The sequence below is a fragment of the Leptodactylus fuscus genome, chromosome 6 (genome assembly GCF_031893055.1).
Source record: "Leptodactylus fuscus isolate aLepFus1 chromosome 6, aLepFus1.hap2, whole genome shotgun sequence".
In the NCBI taxonomy this organism is placed as follows: Eukaryota; Metazoa; Chordata; class Amphibia; order Anura; family Leptodactylidae; genus Leptodactylus; species Leptodactylus fuscus.
In genome coordinates, this window is record NC_134270.1 from 76,508,536 (window position 1) to 76,532,311 (window position 23,776).

The 23,776-nt window shown below is 42.0% G+C and overlaps 1 protein-coding gene across 4 annotated transcripts; it reads right to left on the reverse strand.

Moving 5' to 3' along the window:
- Positions 1-122: 122 nt before the first annotated feature.
- Positions 123-17,896, reverse strand: SCAF1 (SR-related CTD associated factor 1). 4 transcript variants are annotated; one of them, XM_075280283.1, is made up of 11 exons: positions 17,795-17,896; positions 14,320-14,516; positions 13,683-13,737; positions 12,549-12,652; positions 12,133-12,269; positions 10,791-10,906; positions 7,123-10,695; positions 5,043-5,125; positions 3,320-3,595; positions 2,928-3,056; positions 123-880 (listed from the first exon to the last, which is right to left on the reverse strand). In XM_075280283.1, the coding sequence occupies exons 2-11, from the start codon at positions 14,491-14,493 to the stop codon at positions 689-691; spliced, it is 4,839 nt and encodes a 1,612-aa protein (XP_075136384.1). In that variant the 5' UTR covers positions 14,494-14,516; positions 17,795-17,896; the 3' UTR covers positions 123-688. The 4 variants fall into 4 exon arrangements, with proteins under 4 accessions (XP_075136384.1, XP_075136383.1, XP_075136382.1 ...); XM_075280282.1 differs by having other exon boundaries at positions 17,687-17,886; XM_075280281.1 differs by having other exon boundaries at positions 17,668-17,886.
- Between the last annotated feature and the right edge of the window lie 5,880 nt (positions 17,897-23,776).

The following is a 23,776-nucleotide window of genomic DNA, read 5'->3' on the forward strand; positions in this document are numbered from 1 at the left end:
TTTTTTTGCTGACTCGAGTATAAGCCGAGGGGGCTTTTTCGGCACAAAAACTGGACTGAAAAATTCGGCTTATACTCGAGTATATACAATTAGTATCATGTCACCGCTCTTCATAATGAAGAGCGTAGCTTAAAGACAACCAGAAGGAAGACAAGAAGACAATTAAGAAACGGGCAGAGAGGCTTACAGGATGGCATTTTTAATACAACTATCAGGAAAAGAAGTGTATAACAAGAACTTGCTACCCTGGAGATGAAATTGTGGAGATGTGTAAAATCATGCAAAATAAAATAATAATAATAATAATGGGGGAAAGGGAGGATAACAGTGTTAAGAAATAAAATCCAGTAGAGAATATGGATAATAAAGCTGCAAATCTGTGAAGCAAAAATATATTTACAAGAGACGACTATTTAAAACGAGACCGCACAGCAAACAAATGGCCTGTGCTGGACTATCTAAAGTTCCCAGCTCTGACAGGTCTGTGCCCACAGTACGAGCAGAGCGAGGGGACTTGTCAAGAGTCACATATATGTATTTCTAAAGATCAGTATCTCTAAAGTTCAACAAATATTTGCATAAAAGTTTTTTTTCCTTCTTTTCTCTAGCTTTTCTTTTTTTTTTAAATTTTATTTTTTATTTAAATTGACTTTATTTAAACAGGTATATTTCAATAGTCCTCTTGAGCTTAAATTAACGGTAAAGGGGGTATTGACTTATCCAAGCTCCCCTGATCCTTTCCACTACGGTAACTGCTGCTGCTCTCGTCATCCTCCATTTTCTTGCCGTGTTTCCGGAAATACTTATAACGCTGTACATAGGCTTTTACCAAGTTATTGACCTTAACTGGGTTAATTTCTCCACTTTTACTATGGCAGATCTGTAGGGGGAAAGAAACAAATTCATGATTTATATTCTGCTAAACACACACAATTCTCCATGCCATCACACTGGATAGAATACGGACGATTTTAGTGTTGTGCTCTGGGACAGATTTCCAGCTATAAAAATCTCCATGAACAAGGTTGGGTGCTTTACTGAATTGGTTTAGATTTGGGTTAAACATAATCCATGGAACCAGCACTGACCACCAGAATGAATTAGCAGTAGCCCCCTCAATGGAGTACCAGACACGGCCATAAAAATATAGATGATATGTGCCACGAGCTATACTGTATGAATGGGTTTTAAAGCTGACCACCGGGTTTCCGTCCCCTTTCCTGTTTCGCCGGGGCTAAGGACGGAAACCCAGCGGAATGCACACAGTGTAAACGCCCCCTTAGCAAGCCTATAACAGATTTTAGGGAAAGACCATACACAGGTATAAATAAGTTGCAAATATGCAGATGTGAAGCATTTACCAAGGAGGGTGGCCACTTCAAATGGCTGTTTTATACCGCCTAGAAACATGGTTCTGGTATCATACCAAAGCTGAGATTTGAGAACTAGTTATAACGTAATCTGACATATCATTAGTTAAAAAACACAGTTGGGAATTTCAACTTAATATGCAGCAGTTTGTTAATGTTGCATATAAAATTATATTCCCGAATGTGTTTTCAACTAATGATATCTTAGATTATCATCATATGAAAGCTGAGAATCTTTTCAAGACGACTTCTTATAATACGGTACCAGAACCATTTTTCTAGGGGTATAAAACCAAAGATACAGCCATTTGAAGTTATCATCCCCCTTTGGTAAATGCTTCAGCTCTATGCAATACATTGAGTACAGACAGTCTCTAGCATTGCTTAGTTAGATCATTGCTTATAGGAACTTTACAGCCTGTTTTCTATTTAAAGAAAATTTGATAGACAAAAGTATATTACAAAAATGTTCACTACCACAACCCAACACATCAGCGAAAAAAAAACAACCCACAATAAAATGGGAGTTGAACTTTAATTTCATAACTCTGTTTTTATTAGGGGTTGGTTTGTCGTGCAACTGTTTGTATTACCTCTCCTTTACTAAAAGTTCAAGATATCTAAAACATATAAATAAGTTAGCACATTACCTCCCCACTGGGGTCAGTGGATGCTGTAGAGGAGGCGAGAGAATAGTAACAGATAGAGAAGAGCTAATACTATTCAAAACGGCAGTTTCAAATAGCACGCTCCCATAGGAATGAATGGACGCAGCCGGCGCCGGCCGCTTAACTCCCTGCGTGCCGGCAGCTCCCGTTCATTCCTATGGGTGTGTGCTATTCAAAACTGCCGTTTTGAATAGTATTCGCTCATCTCTAGTAACAGACTATTTTTCATGACAGTTACAGTTTCCCTCAATTCCAACCATTTCATGAGCATGCACATGCCCGCACACCAACACACGCGAAAGGAGGTGTAATTGTTCACACATAACTTCCCAGCTTTAAATGAGTGTTGCAACCCAAATACTTTCAGTAGATTAAACTTGGCATCAAAAGATCATAGACTGTAAGCCCTCCATCCCACTGTGCAAGTTGGTCACTGTTAGCATTATATTTGTTTGTATATTTTGTGTATTGTATGTAAACTTTCAAATGTAAAGCACCATGGAATATAATAATGTACAGCACAATGGAATTAATATAATAATGTACAGCACCATTGAATTAATGGTGCTATATAAATACATAATAACTAAAGATTATGCACTTTGTATGCAAAAGAAAGACTAATGCTCTAACCCTTTTAAAGATGTATTACATCAATCTTTGCAGAGAAAGGGTTAAAGGATCCATTCTGGCTCCTACTGGTCACTTAGACTATATTTTGTATCGTTACTTATAGAACATCATCACTTGCATAATAACATATCCTATAAAGAGCACAGAAGTCATGGCCAGACAATGGAATAAACAGCTTAGTTCTGCTGAAGACGACTTGCGTGTATTGATATAATTAGATTAAGGCTAAATCTTGCAGATGAACAGATATACCCACCTTATGTACCGCCTTTCTCAGTATATCTTTATAATCTTCTTTAGTGATCTCTTTCCTCTGATAATAGGGCTTAATGGCCAGTTTCACCTCTTCCACTGCTCTCTCCTGTGTATGCAGCTTCTTCAAGTACTGATTTAAAAAAGAAAAACAAAAATTCACCTTAGATGACCAGGCCCTTGCTCAATGGTTCCCACTGGCTAACAGTGAGTTTTTTTGGGACTGGATCCACATCTGCATGTTGTATACCCAACTATTTATATTCACAATCCAAAGTCATAATCGTAGATTAACTGGCTTTACCGCTGCAAAGATTCCAAGTGTGAATGACACAGAGGAACAGACTAAGTGCCAAAACCCATTGAATAGTATTGTGCACAGTATCTATTAGGTACCTTGTCAGTGTCTCCTCTGCCTTCAGAGCTTGTGCTGCCTTCCCGTTTTCCCAGCTCGGTGATAGCTGTAGTGTTGAAGAATGAGCTGGATGTGGGACCAGACATAGTCTGTGTGTTTAGGCCTGCAAGACCAGTAGGGGTAGGAGGGCTGGAGCTACTACTAAGGGGTAGACCACCAAGTAGATACGGAGGAGCTGAATGACCCATAGATGACAAGACAGGTGGAGGTGGAGGCTGGTTAACCAATGAGGTAGAAGGCTTGCTTTGACTGAGGATCTGCAGTTAAAAAAATACAGAACAATGAGTCATCTAAATGCCCCTTCATCATTAAAGGGATTGGCCCATGTTATAATGTTCTCCTATATGCAGAGAAATGGATAACATAGTAATTGGTAGGGTTAGACCATTGGAACCCACCGATCACAAAAATAGGCAAACCATTCCCCCATCAGAATGGAGTTGCAGGCTGAGCATGTGTACTGCTGCTCCATTCAATGTCTGTGGGACTGCTGGAGATAGCAGAGTATAATGATTCACTATCTCCAGCAGTGCCATAGAGAATGGAATGGCATAGTGGGCATGTTTAGCCTGCCACTCCATTCAGACATAGGAACATGACTACTGAATTCAGCGCACTGTCGGCTTTCTAGTGGTGTATTATACAGCTGGTGCCCCAGGAGGTGAAAGGTCCTCTTTAAATCTGTTTAGTCTAAATAAGAGGCGTTTAATGAGAGATATGATAAATCTATAAATTCTGCACACAATAAATAAGAAGAAAAGCATTTCCATGTATAACCCCCCTCTCCGCACTCCCTCCATCTGGACAAAAAAAAAAAAAAGTTTACTCTCCGGAGATGAAAAGACTTCTTCACTGTAATAACTGTGAATCTGTGGAATAGCCTACCCCAGGATCTGGTCACAGTAGTCATAGCTGACAGCTTCATGTTACCTGGGAAAGCTGGGTAACATAACTGATAATACAATAATATAGACTGCTGAATACTAAATATACCAAATAAATCCCCTTCCTGCCAGGGTTTTCTGAAAGCTGAGTAGCATAGCATGTGAAGTTGTGAAAGGGAATAGAGTGCTACATTTACCTATATAAATTCTAGTCTTTGCTATATAATTGTTCCATATAATTTTAGATATCCTTTTCAAGGTCCTGGAAAAGCTGGGTAGCTACTAAGTAATGTTGCCTCCTGAATGATGAGTATAGAGAGATTATAAAAAATAAATGTCCCTCATAGATCCAACATCATGCCAGACCTTGCCAGATTTGCCTTTCAGGGCTGTAAGAAAAAGCTGCATAACATATGTGAGCTCCATACTGGCAAATAACTTCCATCCCATGTATGAGACAGTGATAGCACTGGGCAGTACTGTCAGTGACCGAATGCTTCACCCCAAGTGAATCGTGAGAGTTTTCGGAATTCTTTCCTCCACAATGTGGTTAGGCTGTACAACCAACACTGAGCTAAGCAGAGAGCGTTCCACACAGAGAACTGAACGATCCTTAAGTTGTGATATCCCTCCTACTATGTTTTTACCTTTATCTTTTATCTGTACCAATTGTCACAGCAATACCTCTACCTTGGAGCTTTTGTATTTGTATATAGTATTATCCACCAAGAGCAAGGAAAATACTCCTGCAACACCAAAGTGCCATCCTATAGCCTTTGAATGCAGCTAGCCTTGATATAAGCATTCACTGTAACTTTACCTGATTAGTCGCTTGGATTAACTCTTGCGCCTTGGCTCTGCTCGCCATGTTGGCTTCTTCCATTTTAAAGAGTAAAGCAGTCACTGAAAAGCAAATCACATACAATAATGTAAAATATTTCACACACTAAAATCAAATCCAGGCATGTATTGAAATTTCTACAGGCTTCACAGCTTAAATCGTAGTGTTTCTTCCTGGTTTAATGTCTGCATAGCGTTGCTTGTATGAAATGTCATATTAAGTAGGTGGTGTACAGTACATTATAGCAGCTCAGCTACAGGTTACATATGTAGGTGTGTGGTTATAAGCTTGTTATCAAACACCTAGTAGATTTGTGAATGCAGTTGTGGAGTACAAACCACCACCACTAAAAGAAAGAAGAGTCAACATTTTCACAAAGATTAGATGTACACATTGTAAAATGGCGCTCAAAAGAGGGTAAACTTACCTTTTAACTACTGACGTATGTGCCATGACTTTTCTATCCAGAATGATGCCAAATATAGGGCAGTGATCACTAACTGATCACTGCCATGCTATGGCCAGAATAGGGGATGCATGACCATGTAGTCTACCGATCAGATTAAACTATTGTAAATTTAACCCTTAAAAGGCGCTATAACTTGTTGATTTGAATTATTAACTTATGAGGGGAACCAGAAAAAACCTGCAATTATAAATTTTACACCACTGACTGCGGACCCTATACAGTATGTTAACTTTATTCCACAGGTCTGTACAATTATGGCATTGCCCAATATGTGCAGGTTTTGTGGACCCTGATCATGGGAATTAGCGCTGGGTGTCTGCTCCATAATACATATTTAAGCCATATAAGACATATTTAAATCTGCCGCACTGATGGCGGATGTCGGGAATGGGTTTTTATTGGAAAAAAAAAAAAGTTTCTACATCACCCTCTTCTAAGAGCTACAACTTTATTTTCTGGTGGGTGGAACATAGGGTACATCTGACTATTTATTTTCGCTTTTTATTGTTTTCAGGAGGGTTTTTTTAAAAAAATAATTTTTACAGTGCTTGCTGTGGAGGTTAAATAAATAGTGTGGTATTTTCACAACTGGATAGATTACAGATGAGGCAATATCAAATATACATTTCTCATTTTTCTTTTCTCAATGGGACACAATAGATGCCATAGAGGATGGGGATCCCTATTTCAAGTCTGTAATTTTTACATTTATATACTGTATACATTGTTATTGTTATTATGGCAAGAGTTTGAGTTTTGCATCGACTCCCCCCCCCCCCCCCATTTATTTTTTTCAGATTTTTTTTTTATTTTTATTTTCTGCATCGTGTCCCCCATAAGGTCAACGCCCTGTGGGATTTTTTTATTCTTTTTATTTTCAGATTTCCCGTGTAACTGAGGCATAGTAGCTCCAGTTACACGAGGCCTTTCAAAGTGCAGCACTGATCTGAGTCACCTCAGATATTTCTTAGCTAGACTTGTTTCAGCAAAAAACCTTTGCCAGTTTCCCACTCCAGCTCGCCAAGCACCCTGAATGGCAAAGTTACGTAGTGGTAACAGAAAAATTGGGGCTATATAACCAGGCAGATCGGTTATTTAGGAGCAAAGATGAGAGGACACCTGTAGTGGCCAGACCAGAGTACTGCAGGTCAACTCAGATCACTTGTATAGGAGCTGAGCCTTAGTTACTCAGTTCAGGCACTATACAGAGAACACAGCTGCCTGCTTCCTGCTCCATTCATCGTGCATCAGCTGCTGAGAACAGCTGAATCATGGAATTGTGGGGTGTCAAACACTCACCAATCTGATACGGATGACCTATCCCTCATCAGGTCACCAATATTTTACCTTGGAAAACCCCTTGAAAAATTCTTTAAAAAAATTCAGCAAGATCTAATCTTCTGACTGTTCCGTTGCATTGATCTATCATGCAACTCCTCGTTAAAATGGCTCAAATGTAGCAGAGGAGCAAAAATAGCCACAATGCCAGTAACACCATTCTTTCAAACTCTGACAATAAGCAATAATTAACCCTACTAGCAATCCTTAAGAAACACGTATATTTATTACAAGCCTGACATATATACTCACATGCCAAAACACCACTCGTGGCGCAATCGACTCCCGACTGTAGATTCCATGACATTGGCGCAGGAGGTGGTGGAGGAGGTGGTGGTGGACGAGGAGCTTCCTCCTTAGGTTCCGAAATACTATCAACCTCCAAATCTGTAATTCTCTCTGGGTCTGGAGGCAGTTCCACTGGCATGAATGAAACATCTGGAGTCTTGCAGCTACTGTCTACAGTTTGTGAATCAGGAGTGAGCTCCTGTTCATTGGCTGGCTTGGGTGGACTGGGTGGTTTCACTTTAATCTCAGTCTTCTCAGTATCTGACCAAATTGGTTCTTCTTTGGCTTCAATGGGGCTTAGGATCTCCTGACTACAGCTGTCTGCCTTAGACTTCTTGAGTGAGGCTTTAGTTTTCAGTTTTTTCTTTTTCTTCTCTAGAGTTCCCTTGGTTTTAACAAGCGCTCCTCCAGCTCCTGCAGTCTTTACTTTCTTAACACCAGTCTTGGTTTTCAAGCCTTTTATTTTTTTAGGCCTCAAGAGAGGTTCTTTAATATCTTCAGTTTCAGGTTTGGGCCGGCTACTCTTAATTTCTGCCATTTTATCTTCTGACTTAAGGAATGGAGAACGACTTTCTCGGTCTCGACTAAATTTAACCCCAATGGAACCTGCTTCTTTCACAGAGGTTGTGCTGCTTACTCCTTCACGGATCAATACAGCCACTTTAGACTGGAGTTTGACTTTCCTGGTCGAACTTCCTTTGCTGTCTTTATGACTTGTTTTAATTTTCTTTGGAGTCTTATCCTTCTCTGCACGAACCTTTTCTCTGTCTAACTTCAATGGCTCCGATTCTGGTTCAGGGGGATCTTTGAATCGCTTTTTATATCGCTCACGGCTGTCATCCGTGTAGGATCTATCTCGCTTTCGATCACGCTCTTTAGAGATTTTCTGCCTAGTTTCTCGGTCTTCCTCAACACGCTTTGAGTCAAATTCCAAGGGTAACCTCCTCTTGCCAGAATCAGACTTCCCAGAATGTCTGTCAAAAGGCCTATTACATTTACCATCCCTGTCATCGAGAGTTTCACGATCAGAATAAGTTTCAAAGCTTAGTCCTTCCGAATCATAGAGAACTTCCCTTTTGCCAGAGAGCTCTGGTGTGTGAAGTAACTCCTCCCTATCCAATTTGTCTTCTGGGTTGACTGTAATAGTTCGCTTAATAGTAAAAAGATCTGCATTATTGAGATCCTGAATTGACGGTGGCACAACTGACCGACTGTCTCGCCGTCTCCTTTCTAACAGTGGAGGATTTTCAACCTTGGGTTCATCCAAAGAATGCCTTGATCTTGGTTTATCTTTTTCCTTCCGCTCATTTGAGTGACGTGAAGACCTTCTGTCTCTGTCTCTTTCCCTGGATTTAGAACGTGATCTTTTTTTCTTTTTCTTTGCATCTGACCGATGTTTTTCTTTATGTTTATCTTTTCGAGACCGGTCAGTACTACCAGAATGGGACCACCGACGTCTTTTCTCCTTTGATTTTGATCTACGACTTTTTCTCCTTTCAGCTGATGTACGAGAGGACCCAACAGCAGATAAACTGGTGCTAATAGAAGGCGACCAAGAGCGTGACCTCCTTCGGTCTCTAGATCTAGATCGAGAAACCTTATTGTCCTTATTGTAAGAGCGTGACCTGGAACGTTTACGGTCCTTGCTGTCCTTTGCCACTTTTTTTGTACTGGACCACGAACCAGATGTCCTTGGTTCTTTGGACCTTTTCCTTTCTCTTGATCTTTTTCTCTCTCGTTTGTTTTTTTTACGGCTATGTGAGCTGGAAGGAGAACGAGATTTTGAAAGTTTTTTAGATCTTGTGGGCGATGCTGACTTTTTACGATACCTCTCCCTGCGCTGATTTGTGATCTTTCGTCTCAGGTCCAAGCCTTTCCATCGGTTATCAATTTGATTTTCACCAAAATCTATCTGCAACGCCCCTTCCTCATCTGAATCTGCATGCAAAGACAAAAAGTCATCTCCTTCAACAATTCTTAGTGGTCTCTCCATAACACGACACCGGCTGCGGAACAAGGGCATTGGACTAAAACAATCTTCATCTGGTTGAACAATTTCTCCTTCTTCAATTTCAGAATCATATTTCCGATCAGAGTCATCATCACGATCCCTCCTTTCAGAGGAATGTCTCCGTTTGTGACGTGACCTAGACTCGCTTCCAAGTTTTGCAATTTTTTCTAACCGTAAGTAGGATTTCATGTCTGGTTTTGCCAAAGATTCTAGTGATACTTTGATTTCAACCTTAGATTTCGATTCTGCTTCAGAGGTCAAGTCTGTTTTACGACTGAAGTCCGTTCCAACATCTACAGTAAATACTCGTCTTATTGGCTCCACTGAGGTATCTGTTGGACTGGTTTCATTCAAGGTTGAATCAGCAGCTGGTGGGTCATTTACATTTTTTTCCTCAGATACTTTTGCAGATACATCTTGTACCTCCACATCATCTGTAGTGTCCAGGTCTATGCTGGAGCTAGGACTGTAAGGTTCAAAATCCAATTTAGAAACAGTTTTGCAAGTAGAGTCCAAAGAATCTCTGGAAAGTCTATGTTCCATTTTATTACCGTCAACCTCAGTACTGCTCTCATGATCAGTAATGCCTTGAAATTTGTCACATTCAGCAGATTTTGAACCTTCCTTGTTTTTGTCTATTCCAGGATACTCCTGGCTTAAACTGTTTTCATCATAGATACCTGCCAAGGCTTCAGATATTCGACCTTCTGGGAGAGATTCACTCCCAATATCATCATCATCATCCTCATATGGTGAAGGGCTGCGCTCAGAAGAACTTGGATTTGAGCCAGTAGGATCAAACGGATCATATTTTTGATCCTCCTGCTCTTCCATTTCTTTTTCTGGGGAGTCCTCATAAATATAGTCTCCATTTACATTCTCCTCATCTGTTGGGTGAAAAGGATCATAAATATCTAAGTCCTGTGACCTATTTGACTGTGTACCACTGCCACCTGCAGAGAGTACAGGATTCTGTGACGAGGACGATGAATAGGAGGAACTTGTATCTGTTTTTTCTAAAGAACCAGCTGGCTGTGAATGTTGGTTGTTGGAGGAGGATCCTTCTCCACCAAGTGGTCTTTGTTGTCCACCTGATACTCCAGTGCCATTTCCTAGAGCAAGTCCTAAGGACACTAATCCATCAGGCTGAGTCTTAATAAATTGAGTATTGCTATTAATCAGACTAGTCCTGTTTGAGCAAAATTTATATTGTACCCTAGAGTCGGAGAGGGCATCCAATGGACTCTTGTCAGGCAACATAAGTCCTGGTACCACAGTTGCTGTAGAAGTACTTTTATGTTTTAAAGTCCAGTCCCGATCATTGTGGTAAGCATTCTTCGTGTTCTGAATCACATCATGCTTTGTGCTCATGCTAGTTCTGTACATTGTCCTGGGAATACAAGGTTTGATACTTTGAGGGCATTTAAAGTGTTTCAGCGATTCCTCAGTTCTGGAGGGCCTAGATGATGTCTTTATGAATGTTGATTGTCCGTCAGTGAGTTGCAGCCCTGAGGTACTTAGGCACACTGCAAGAACAGGAAAACAAAAATGATAAGCACACACCTAAGTAGCAATCTAAAAAATACCCTTTGGTAAAATGTTCCGAGAGAATGCCACAAACCTGATTTCTGGTGTCTGTTTCTTCTAAAGATTCCTGACTGTGTACTTGAATAAGCTTCCACATCTCCAAGTTTAATCTCTGCCACAAATTCAACTACATCCACTTCCTCCAAGGAACTTGAGGGGGGGAAAAAAAAAAAAAACGCAAAAATTAAGTCTAAAGTTATTTTATACAGTTATTATATTTTTTACAAAATTATGTGGCAACTAAATTACCAAGTTAATAGAAATCAAAAGTTAACGAGAATGTTTTAATAGACTTTGATGGTATACTGGACAACGAGTGATCTCAAGTGATGCAAGTCCCATAATCAGGCCAGGCCAGGCCAGAGATCAAGAGTAATATATGGTGGCCACTGAAAAGAAACATCTTTGGCCTTAAGGACCAGGACAATTTTTACAAAATTTTGGTCATTTAAATTATTTAAAGTAAATTATTTTGGAGCCATTAGGGAATAATTGACTATTCTTTTGAACATAATGTATTGTCTACGTGACATTAGTGTCTGTACCCAAGGTATGACTTAGCAGACACTTATTAGACAGCCGTGAGGACCGTTATTAAGCTTAGCTCTGTCAAGACCTTCTAGTTAGCTTTAGGGATTGTAAACCAATGAGACTGGAACTGTAGTCATGTTCTTGATAGTATGGGCACAACTGGTGTGTCTGTGCAATTAGCAATGGCGTACATATACATTTTGCGGGAATTCCATCCTGGCAATGCAGTATATATACATACACACACAATTTGCATTAAAGGGGAATATCCAGCCACCAAACATTATCTGCAAATAAATCAAAACAGTGCTAAATACTCGCTGTTCCCTTTGCAACCTTTTCTTGGCTGTATTTGACTTCAGACTCCTTATATCACTGTTATTTACATGCAATAAATCTGTGGGGAAAAAAAACTACATTTCCCACAACTCATCACTCTCTGTATACCCCTTCCTTCTTCACGCTCTCCTGCCATGAAATCCCAGGTAATAAATTGCTCCCACATCTGTGGTCGCATGTTCTGTGATGTTTTGTTCAATCTCACTCCCCGCTGTGATAATCAATACACAAATTGAGAGCAGGAAGATGAATCATGGGAGCTGTAGTTTCTTCACTGACTCAGTGTAAATAACTGAGATACAAGGAATAGCAAGTAAAATAAAGCCAAATAAAGGCTGTACAAGAGAACAATAACTAGTTTGCACTGCTGTGGATGTATTTGCAGATCATTTCTGGACGCTGATTAACCCCTTTTGGGGTTAAAGTAAAAAAATCACACAATATAGCAGTTCAAATGTATATCATCTTATTAATATATTCCAATAACCAAGAAGATTGATACTCACTATACATCTTCATATTCTAGGTTGTCTTCTATTGAAGACTGGGCAGGAGACCCTTGTGTGATTGTACTACAAGTCTTTTCAACATATTCCAATGCACTAGCCAAACTATACAGGAGATCTGCTGTGGGTTCAGAAACCTAAAGATAAAAAAACAAAGGTCAACAAATAATGATAGCTATTTTGTTGTAGTCAAGTTACTATGCAGTCACAAAAAAATAGCTACTACTATTGTACATGCAATATGGCGACAAAATATACCCTGCATAACCAGGAATATTTGTCACTCAAGTGTCATCCAATAACCCCAGCCGAAGCTGTAATAATGGTTTTTGGGAAATACAATATGGTGGAGGAGATGTGTCAATCTTACATTCCAGTTTGAAAGAAAAAGCCTTGAAAGTTGCCATGATACATACAGAATTTTCATTCTCTGCATGGAGACATTTTGCATCTTCTGAATTCCCTGGTCTCTTCAATGGTTTCTTTTTACAAGTCTTTTTTGAACATTTTGATTTAAGATCTAAAAAAATAAAGATATGAGGCTTATACACAAAACCAAGGAGAAGATAAACAGACGTCTTCATTCTTAATTCTGTCCCTCTTAGATGCAATATTTTAATGCAGTCTGTGAGCAAGCCTTAGAATGCCCACGCAAATTGAATAGCTGTCAGCTGAATGCTTGAACACCCAATGGCTATTCCTGCTTACTCTTCACCTTAATATGCACACATCGCATGCATTCTTAAAGGGGTTGCGCAGGACTTGGCTTTGGACTCCGCTTTTTTTTTTTTTTTTCAGGAAGTGACATATGTCAGTTGATCACATGGCCATGCTGCAGTTCAGTCCAATTCATTATAATGGGATGGAGATGTGGCATTGCCATGTGACCAATGGACATGATGTCACTTCTTGAGAAAAAGAAAGCAGCCATGTTTTTTGAAGTCCTGCATAACCACTTTAGGAATGCATGCGTATTAGGGTGAAGAGTCAGAAGGAATTGCCATTGAGAATTTAATAGGGAAAGAAGAGTAGGCCACAGCCAGACAGCTTTGGTGGAGACTTCTAACCCTCTGACAACCGTTGTATTGGAATACAATTGCCTTAAACTATTCAGCCCGGCCTCCGACTTCTGCCACATGAAGAAAGTCAGGACAACGGCAAACATATTCCCTCTACACCAGAAGTATTGTGGGGCACATGACGCAAAAACCCTTTCTCACACCAAACGTTCTTCATCCTCGCTGACAACATAGTAGAAATGTAGAAAGAGGCCCCATTATCAATCCCCTCTGAAATTAACAAATTCAGCCTACATTAAAGGGGTAATACATCTTTCTAATACTAACAGTCAATCAATATTATATCTCCACGGGCCCAACGGCTGGGACCTCACTCACTGTATACTATGTAAGCACTCTATCCTGAAATAGCTGATTTGTAGGGTTGCCAGACGGTGATCTAAAATTGATGATCAATCCTAAGGATAGGCCATCAATATTGCAAAGATGGATAACTCTTTTAAGCCAAAGCTTATTATTTACCCAACATACCTGTAACCCTGTGGAGAGTCTTCGTTCCTTCACTGACAACTTGTTGTAAAGCTTTCTATAAAAAAAACAAACAAAAAAAAACAATATTTTAAAGAGATAACGGGGAAAATGCCTTAAGTTTGTGAATTGTCACCAAGAAACTCAATATCAATCACAATGCACTGTAGGTGACATTATGCCGAGCACCGATAGATAGATAGATTAGATAAGAGATAGATAGATAGATAGATAGATAGATAGATAGATAGATAGATAGATAGATAGATAGATAGATAGATAGATAGAGGCTGGTCTAATACGGAGTTCCCTGGTGACAGACTTCATTTAAATGTATAGACTTCATATAGAGTGCATGACAACGCAGAGCAGAGAGCTAAAAATATAGAGGATTTGGTACAGCCATGTATTACGTGGTTACCAGTTCATTTGGATGTGCACTGTTGGACACCACAATCCCCCTAGTGGCAACTGTAAGGAATTTAGGTTGCAGGCAGCAAATTGCACAATTGACAGCTATGGCCCCTGGCCATCTGAGTTGTCTATGGTTGTCACATTTAGATGACCCCTTTCAGGTGCAAATGAAAAAATAGATTTATGCTTTCTGTTCAATGTATATGACATGCTCAGTACAGGTTACCAAAATGATGTGTCCGGGGCAGAGTATTTCAGAAGGATCATGTTCGATGACGTTGGCAGAGAGCTCCTGTTTATCCTCTGATAATGTTGGTTCTGTTGTCAGTGTTGATTCTGCTGTTTCTTCCTCTTCTACATCTTCCTTTGTTTGTTTCTGATCTTGGTGGTCTTCTGCCATTACTGCAGCCTCCAATTTAAAACCTAGCAGAGAAAAAACATGATAAAAAAATGTTAAGAATGAAGAACAGTGACCTCCAGCCATATGAGAGAATGGTGGGAGATGTTTGCCACAGCGACCTCTGGAAGCACAATGGGTTGAAAAGGAGGATGACCTGGCATCCTATTTCAGGGGTACAATAAATGCACAAAAAAAAAAAAATTACTCAAAGAAGTAGATATATTGCAACAGTTGAGGAGTGCATAGCAGACAATATCTCATCTGCAGACCCTTACTATGGCACTGGGTAAAGCACATGCCAATGCCAACTTACTGCTCTGTAGGATTCGCGACTTGTGACTTTGTTGCACAGTGTCAGGGCAAATGTGGACTAGCTTTAGAAAAAAACTTGGATACTTATATGATGGGAAACTTATGACTTTGCCACCAACAAAATTTCACCATTAAAACTATGTGTTCTGACCGGTTGTGTAATTTTCCAAATTTGGGAACAGATCATTTTCAGTGCCATTTGTACTGATAACTGTAATTTACATGCAAGCTTAAAAGGGGTTTCCCAGGATGCACATTATGATGACCGATCCTTAGGACATTAGTATCTGATCAGTTGGGGTCCAGCACCCGCACCAACAATAATTCAAAGCAGGAGTGCCATGTCTGTTTCACGAACCAGTGGTGTCACATTAAAAGGAATAGGGATCAGGCCGTTTGATTCCAACATGCTCAATACTTTAGTGAAGATAAACTGTGCCAAAGGTGTGTAGCCGTGGCTTATTCCCCTCTCACTGAGCCATAAGTGAAAGTGTGTGTGTGTGGGGGTGTTGAAAAGAATAGCAGTAGGCTAAAAGAACACTTAGCTATGGTGTAAGACCATCTTAAAGGGGTTGTGCCACAAATCACACTCATGTCCTATCCATGGGACAGGTAATGTGTCACATTGGTGGTGTTGAACACCCACCAATTGGAATAGCATGGGATCAAAATACCACCCCCCCACCCCCACCAAGATTTATGAGGATTCTTGGCTTTAAATACATTTTTTATACCGATATACGTCATCTGTCAGGGCCTGGCACCTAGATGCCGCACAGGTCTTGGAAGCTGCTAGTAAACAGGCAATATGTGCAGCACCACTTCTATTCAGATAATAGGAATGACATTGCAGTTCCCCGATCAACCACTTTGCAGTGGACAGGGCTGCTATGGATAACAGATAAGTGTCTTCAGCGCCACAAATACTTTAAGGATCAGTTCACACTGAGTTTTTTCCAGGCAGGTTTTGGCACGGAATCTGCCTCCCACTCATTTCAATGTTGTGACTAGCAGCTTTTCAACTAACAAAATAAAGCAACATGACCTATCTTCAGGCAGATTTTTCCTGGAAAAACCCATTGAAGATAATGGAAGGCAGAAAAACGTGAGGCGGCTGTTGCAGTTTTTGCAAAAACTGCTTGCATTTTTTTTTTTTTAAAGAGAAGTTTCCAGGTCCATACAGTGTGCTGGAGCAAAAAAAACATCCTGAAAATTGCGTCAAGATACTGTTTCCCAATTCCTGAAGCAGATTTTTTCCACCTGCAAAAAACTCTGACCTCACAGGACAGCTCGCTTCTTTTTTCTGCTACTAGCTAGCGGAAAAAAGAAGTGAGAGGCTCCCACTGAAGTCAATCGGAGCTGTTTTTGGCAGCGGATTCCACCTCAAAATCCGCTGCCAAAAAACTGTGTGAACAAACCTTTAGAGCACATTCAGTGGCAGATCGTGCCCTGATCCCGCCTTGGTTTTGCCACGGATAATTCAAAATCTGTGGCTTGAGACTCTCTGTTGATCAGGCTCATTTATCTGAGCCAAAACAGAGCTTAGGCTTCCAGCCACGGAGACAGAAAATGGAAAGGAATCTGAGGCAAACCATAAGGGTAGCAGCCAGCCATGTTGCAGACAGGGACTGAGAATCGGCTCTATACATCTCACTGGGGTTGTTTGGCAGGAAACACATAGATTTATTCAGATGAATGGGACAAATAGTATACATACATAGATTTAATAGTCAAACTGTCTGGGGAGGAATGCGCAGAACTGTCCAGCATACATATGGTGAAGTCTGGGATCTGCTGACCATCGGACTGGAACGTGCAATAGTAAGATCAGATCATTTTGGCACTGCACAGAGATATCGATCACTGAAGTTGACACTACATTTTCAGAAGACAGCCATTACTTCACACTTACATTCTGAAATCGCTTGAAACCAAACTGATCTACTCCTTCAAGTTTCAAGAACCTGAGAGTACATATACCACAGCAGCATCTTGTACATGGTGACACAACCACTTACCTACAACTTTAACCAAGTAGTGCAACTAAATATACATTTGTATCGCATGTGAACAAGTACAGAAGTACTTCTAAAATTGACCGGTATGAGGGACACTTTCAGCGCTCCAAAAATCTGGAATTGTGTACGCCAGAAATTTCTCTAAATCATTAGGATGGAGAACATGGAGGGACTAGGATTCCTGCTATTATAACAAGGAAATGGAAACCCATACAGTTTTGATCTATCAGGGCCGCTGGGTGTAAAATAGGAAAAACACAAAGTATTGAAACACAGAATATAATTCTTGTTCCAGCAGTCATATTCCCTTTACGCCTTTCAAAATATTTCCATAATCCACATATTATTCAATATGATAATAATCCTCAAACACATATGACAGCTATGGTATGTGCCGACAGGTCAAGACGATATATATATATATATATATATATATATATATATATATATATATATATATATATATATATGTTTTCATGATAGCTGTATAGACATCCAATATTCTGGACTATATATAGCAGCAGATCAGTGTGATATGACATATCCTGCAGCATGACATGTATACATGTAGTGATTTCATTGTCAGTATACATGACTGCACACAACCCTCAGCAGTCCTCTCCATGGATTGCAGCAGCAGGCCACACTCACAGCACAGGCCTGCAGTAATGGAGGGAGACTGCACAGACTGATTAGAAATCAGACATTGGATCACATCTTCCCGATGGCTCCACATCCCGCAGCTGCAGCAGCCCCATCCGGTAGCCCCGGCAGGAAGACCCCTCCCAGCCCCCGGCCTTCTCCCTGGCCCTCATCCGCTGCTTGCTCAGCCCCACCAACTCACACAGGCGCCTGCTGCTTACAATCCGCCTCTACTGGGACGGCCGGCACTGACGAAGAACGATTCTGGTGGGTTTCCCAGCTTTACAACAAAGGGAGCTTTCCCATCCTTCCAGCAGCCGCCATCTTACCCCGCTGCTTCAGCGGGTCCTAGCAATTGCACGGCATGCTGGGCGTTGTAGTCCTATAGCGCAGATGGTCACTGCGTAGGTCGGGAAGCCACACTCCGTCACTTACTACAAATACCAGAGCGCACCGCGGCTTACGTATGCTGTCGGCTCACACCTTGGCGAAAGGCACGACGGGAAGTGTAGTTTTGTGTTTGTGCGGTAATGTAGAGGGCAGAGACCAAATAGTGAGCACGCACTCAGTGACCCAGAATACGAAGCGCCACAGCGGAAATGACTCGGAACAAACCTCGCATGGGATGCCGGGACTTGTAGTGCTCGTCGGACCTGCAGCAATTGCGCATTTAATCTTGAGCTTGTCGAGTTAAAGTCTCGTTGTATGTAAGACATAGATGGTGATCCAGTCAGGGCACTCTGTGAATAAAGTGACTGGCCGAGTGTGTGGACAGCTGTCTTCCAGCAGAATTCTTGGGAATATCAGTGTGACGTGTTGTGCTTATGGTCAGGCTCATTAGCAATACATTTAGGGCCGTTCTTTTTATCCTCCATGGTGTCTTAAAGAGGCCCTTTCACGTCTTTGGGCACATGCAGTGTAATATACTGCTAGAAAGCCGCTGAATTCAGTGCACTGTCAGCTTTCCCGTTCTGTGTCCCCCCCCCCCCCCTGCTGAAAAGATATCGGTGCCATTACTGTAGCTCTTCAGTGTCAGAAAGTCGTTTCTGACAGTCTGTGAGGAACGCCCCTCCTGACAGTAGAGTCCATAACCTTGTACAGTGACAGGGGGCGTTCCATAGCGCCCAGCCAGGACACTGGTGAGGAACGACTCCCCAGTACTAGTCTATGGCTGTTCCTGCCTCTCACTGAGTAACTGTGTATGGAATACAGACTTAGGGTACGGGGCTATGTAAAATGTAGAGAAAATGAGGGGAGAGGAGGGTCACTTCAGACAGTTATATCTCCAGCATTGCTTTTAGTGTTATATGAAAGAGGAGCAGCTAGTGTCCGATGCTAATGTCCGCGCAAGATTTTAGCATCAGACACTAGCTGTGTCCGTTACAATTTGCATTATTTTAAATGGGACACCATGTAGTGTCCTTTACGGTCCGAGTGTGTCCTTAAGTGTCCGTATACAAAGATGTCCGACTTTTCAAGCAGACAGCTAAATCCTGTCTGATCCTTCGGGCAGACCCCTAATTTTAATATTTTTGCGCCAGCCCTTGTTATCAAGGTCTTCAAGGTGGCACTACATTATCCTCAGAGCTTGGGACTATGTGAAATTGGTATCATGAAGCCAGGCTCTGGTGGCATCCTGTTCGTCCTCCAAAGTCTCAACTCTGGACCCCAGAAATCCCCATCCTGCATGTCTTAGTAACTTCAGCCACAAGCAATTTAAAGTCCAGGGCTTGGCTTCAGGCATTAGGTGTAGAGGCTGGGGAGCATGGGGCCCTATCTCTCTGGTGAATGGCTGGAAACAGAATAGGAGACTCCGCAAAATCAGTGCCCCTGGCCCAATCAGCAGCAGCAGGATCCTGAGGGGAAGGGATAGCAGAGGTGGGCCCCTGAAGTAGTGGCAGCTGTAGGGAACCAGCAGGAGATCATGCTGGGGACGATTCATTGTCTGTCAAGCCCTTATATGGCTATATCACCATAAAAAGTTAATAAAAATATACCTTGTACAATGTGATTACTAAAACCCACAAAATCACCACATCTTTAGAGCAAAACTGGCTGCGGAAGAAAGAGAATGTATAAGCTGTGCAATCGTATATTAGGGTAAACCACAAATTTAGAGCTTATGAGGAAAAGACCCCAGAATTGACCCCCAGAGTGACTCCCACTCGTAGGAGCTATCAGTACTCTACACAGCTTACATATTTACTTTTCACCATCCACTATGCTTTCATGCATGCTGGGAAAACTAATTCTCACTACACCCCTTGATAAATTGGGGTCGATCCAGAGCTGGATTGGGAGGTTTAGAGCCAATCATTGAAATTGTTTCTAGGGGTCCACTGCCAGCACCCCTGTAGATCAGCTGTACCGAGACAGCACAGTGTGAGAAGGTGACAGGCAGAGTGCTGGAGTCCAGATATATCAGGCCGAGGTTTCATATGTTTGGTCCAGGGCGGATCTGGAGTAGGCCTCAGCCCAGGTGCAGGTCCTTGGCTCATTACTGGGCCAGAAAAGTCTGCAGCTCCTGCAATGCAGTGCAGTTCCATGAGGTGAAAGAAGTGTATGGTTCTGTCCTGTAACCCTGAGTCCGGTGAGACTATATTGCTCCTGTTTTGTTCGTGTGGCTGGAAGTAAGCCACACGTATAGTTAGGTTATCCATTCTGTTTAGCTAGTGTCTCAGACAAGCAGGTATTTATTTTGTTTTTACCTGGAGTTGAGGCCTGGTTTACACCTGTGTTCGGTATTCTTTTCGGGGAGTCCGCTTGGGGACCCCCAAACGGAATACCGAATGAATTGACAAGCGGTGAGCTTATGAAAGCACATGGACCCCATAGACTACATGTTTTCCACACACTGTCCACACGAGTCATGTGCAGAGGAAAGTACTTCATGAACTACTTTCCTCTCCGCATGACTTGTGTGGACACCACACAAAAATCACATGGACCCCTTTATAGTCTATGGGGTTCGTGTGCGTTCATAAGCCCACCGCTTATCAATGCGTTCAGTATTCCGTTTGGGAGGGTCCCTAAGTGGACTCTCCAAATGGAATACCAAACACATATGTGAACCAGGCCTCAGGGCTCGTTCACATCTGTGCCCGATCTCCGTTCTGCAGGTTTCCGTTTCCTGCACAAAAAAGAGGCAGGAGACGGAAACCTGGAGGACTCTTTCAAACTCATTCATTTGAATAGGTTTGAAAGATGTGCGTTTTATGCTCTCCGCCGCGAAACCGTTTTTTTTTTTAAATTGGACACAGAGTCGGACATGCAGTACTCTGTGTCTGGTTTAAAAAAAACGGTTTTGCGGCAGAGAGCATAAAACGCTCACCGCCGCTCACGGCTGGACCCGGTCTGACAGCTGAGAATGGACTGCCGAACGCTAGTGTGAACCTAGCGTCAGGCTGTATTTTGTTTTGTTTATTTTGTGCCTGAAGTCAAGGTTTATTTTTCTGTTTTGTTTTGTTTTTTTTCAAAATAAACCAGTTTGCTACATGTTTTGTGTCCTTGTCTTGACTGTTTGGGTCTGCACCACTGCTGCTACCGAGCTAACTTCGCCACAGCAGCTACAGGTGCTACAATGCCACACTGCTCACACACCATAAAATGTGCACCACTGCACTACTTAAACCCCCTGCTACACTCTGTATGACAAGCTGATCTACAGTGGCCCTGGCTGCTGCACCCCCGCAGATGTAATAATATTGATGGCCTATCCTTATTACAAAGATGGCTAAACCCTTTAAAGAGGTTATCCATGAACTGGAATAAACCATGTGGCTGGTGGGAGGAGTCCGCCACCAGTGTCTATTCAGTCTTATGGTGGTGCCTTATTACTGGGAGTCTTACACCTCATGTGACCACTAAGACCAAATAGGTATATGAGTTACAGGATTTCCAGAAATGAGGTGTCGCCATGAGCAGACCCTAGCTTAAATAACAGGGTGCTGGAACAGGTGAATATGCAGGTGAATTATATTTTTGAATTTTACACCTCCCTGGCCGCCACAGGGGTTGCTCTACTTTATGGACAACCTCTTTAAACAGGTTATCTTGGCCTAATTTTTTTATGGCCACTTCACTGAGCCCTCCTTCCCAATGCAATGCCCTCTTCATTGGTTCCTCATACGGTACTGAGGATATGCAAAAAAAAATTAGGCATGGACAACTCCTTTAATATTCCCATCTAATGCCCAATACACTTTAATAACCCACCACAGTATATACCCCCATCACTGCCCCCAAACATTATAATGGCCCCATGACTATAGCGGCCACTGTATTGGGGAGGACAGTGAAGTGGCCACTGTATGGGGGAATATAGTGAAGGGGCCTCTGTATGGTTTGTGGCTTCCTGCTCTAACAGAACTGGGTCGGGTGCCTCTTCTTCCTGATTCTGCGTTCTAGTTGCATTTTTAACAATTGGATCGCCTGCATCACTTACCAATTCCCACTCCTTTACACAACCTCTTCTTCCCTTTTCAGCCTTCAAAGGGCCCTGTGTGTCGCACATCACATCCACGATTATGTAATGTGCGGTATATGGGGGCCCCCTGGAGGCTGAAGAGGGGAGTGGAAGCTACGAGAAAGAGCGGGGATTATACCAGTTTATGACCACCAGTTTATGACCACATGTATGACACTGTTATAGCCAGAATAACATACTTAATGTCATATGTGGGTATAAACTGCTGTTTGGGCACAGAGCTGGGTACAGAAGGGGAGGAGCGCTATTTGATTTTTGGAGCACAGATTTAGACATTTTGTTTTTTGTACACCATGTCATTATTGCAGAGCCTCTGAAATGCAAGTATAGTGGAATCCCATGACACGTGACTCCATTTTGGAAACTACACTTCTGAAGGAATTTATACAGGGTATGGGGAAGATAACTCGGTAGCAGCAATAGTGCAGACTCAACCAGTCAAAGAGATGACCACAATATCTGCTGTAAACAGATTTATTTGAAAACATAGCAAAATAAATAAACTTTCACTTCAGGTGCAAAAAACGTCAAACACAAAAAAACCTGCTCGTCCAAACACTAACTAAACAGGATAAGGCTAATTATACGTGTAGCTTACTACCAGCCACACGAACAAACAAATACCACACTTGGTCTCACCGGTCTATCAGTCTTTCAGGACAGACTCAGGCGACTCATCTCACTCCCAGGATCTGCCCTGAAGTATATTATGGACCAGTAATGAGCCCAGGACCCACACCTGGGCTAAGGCCTACTTAAGACCCACACTGGACCACACATAAGACAGAAACTTGGGGGAGATATATCGTGACTCCAGCACTCTGCCTGGGCTACAGACAGTGTTACTTTAATTTATTTTCCAGAATGGAATGTGAAGGGGAAGCAGAGGCGGCCAAGAGGAGCGGGGATCGGTAAGAGTATTTTTGAGGCAAACTCCAGCAAATACTGCTGCTTTTATTATACTCTGGGGTCTCTTGAGACCCCAACGTATAATAATCGGAGGATCAGGGAGTAGATTGAACATAAAACTAGTGTTACTCACCTCTCTGGTGTGACTCCCTGCTGTCTTTGGGCCTCTCCCATGATGTCACAGACGTCACATGTTTCAGGCAACATATAATGACGCTGGTGTAAACCATGTCGGTAACATCACTGAAGAGAACCAAACAAAGTAGGGAATCATGCAGGACAGGTGAGTACTAGTTTGTCACCTCCACTGGGCCTCCGATCATTATACTTTCTTGGGTCTGAAAAGATCCCAATTTTGGGATTTTGCTGAAAACAAAATGTTTGTAATATTTTCAATGAACACTGTTGAGGCCACAATGGACCATACAATTGTCCATTCATGGGTGGTCCTCTATACGGCATATTGTTGTGTGCAGGGGCCACTTGCGGCATAATACTGTGTGCAGGAGCCACTACGGGACTTTATATTTTGTGCAGGGGCTGCTATGGGACATTATACTCTGTGGAGAGGCTGCTATTGGACATTATACTGTCTGGAGGCCACTTAGTGTCTACAAATAGGATGTTATACTGTGCAGGGGTCAGCAAAGGGGGCGCTATGCCGTGGGAGGAGGGGCCCAAGTCAAAAGTGTGCCCATACCCTTTTTGTACAAGTCATAAATGTATTTAAAACACTTGATATGGCGCACAACATGTTACACTAGATTAATACTAGCATTCGGGTTTCCATTTTTGGGTCCGCTTGGGGACCTGAAAAATGGAAACCCTATCTGCTTATGGACAACACATAAGGGGGCAGTATATCAATGACCTACCTAGGCAGGTGCATCTTTTAGACAGTGGTGTAACTAGGAAT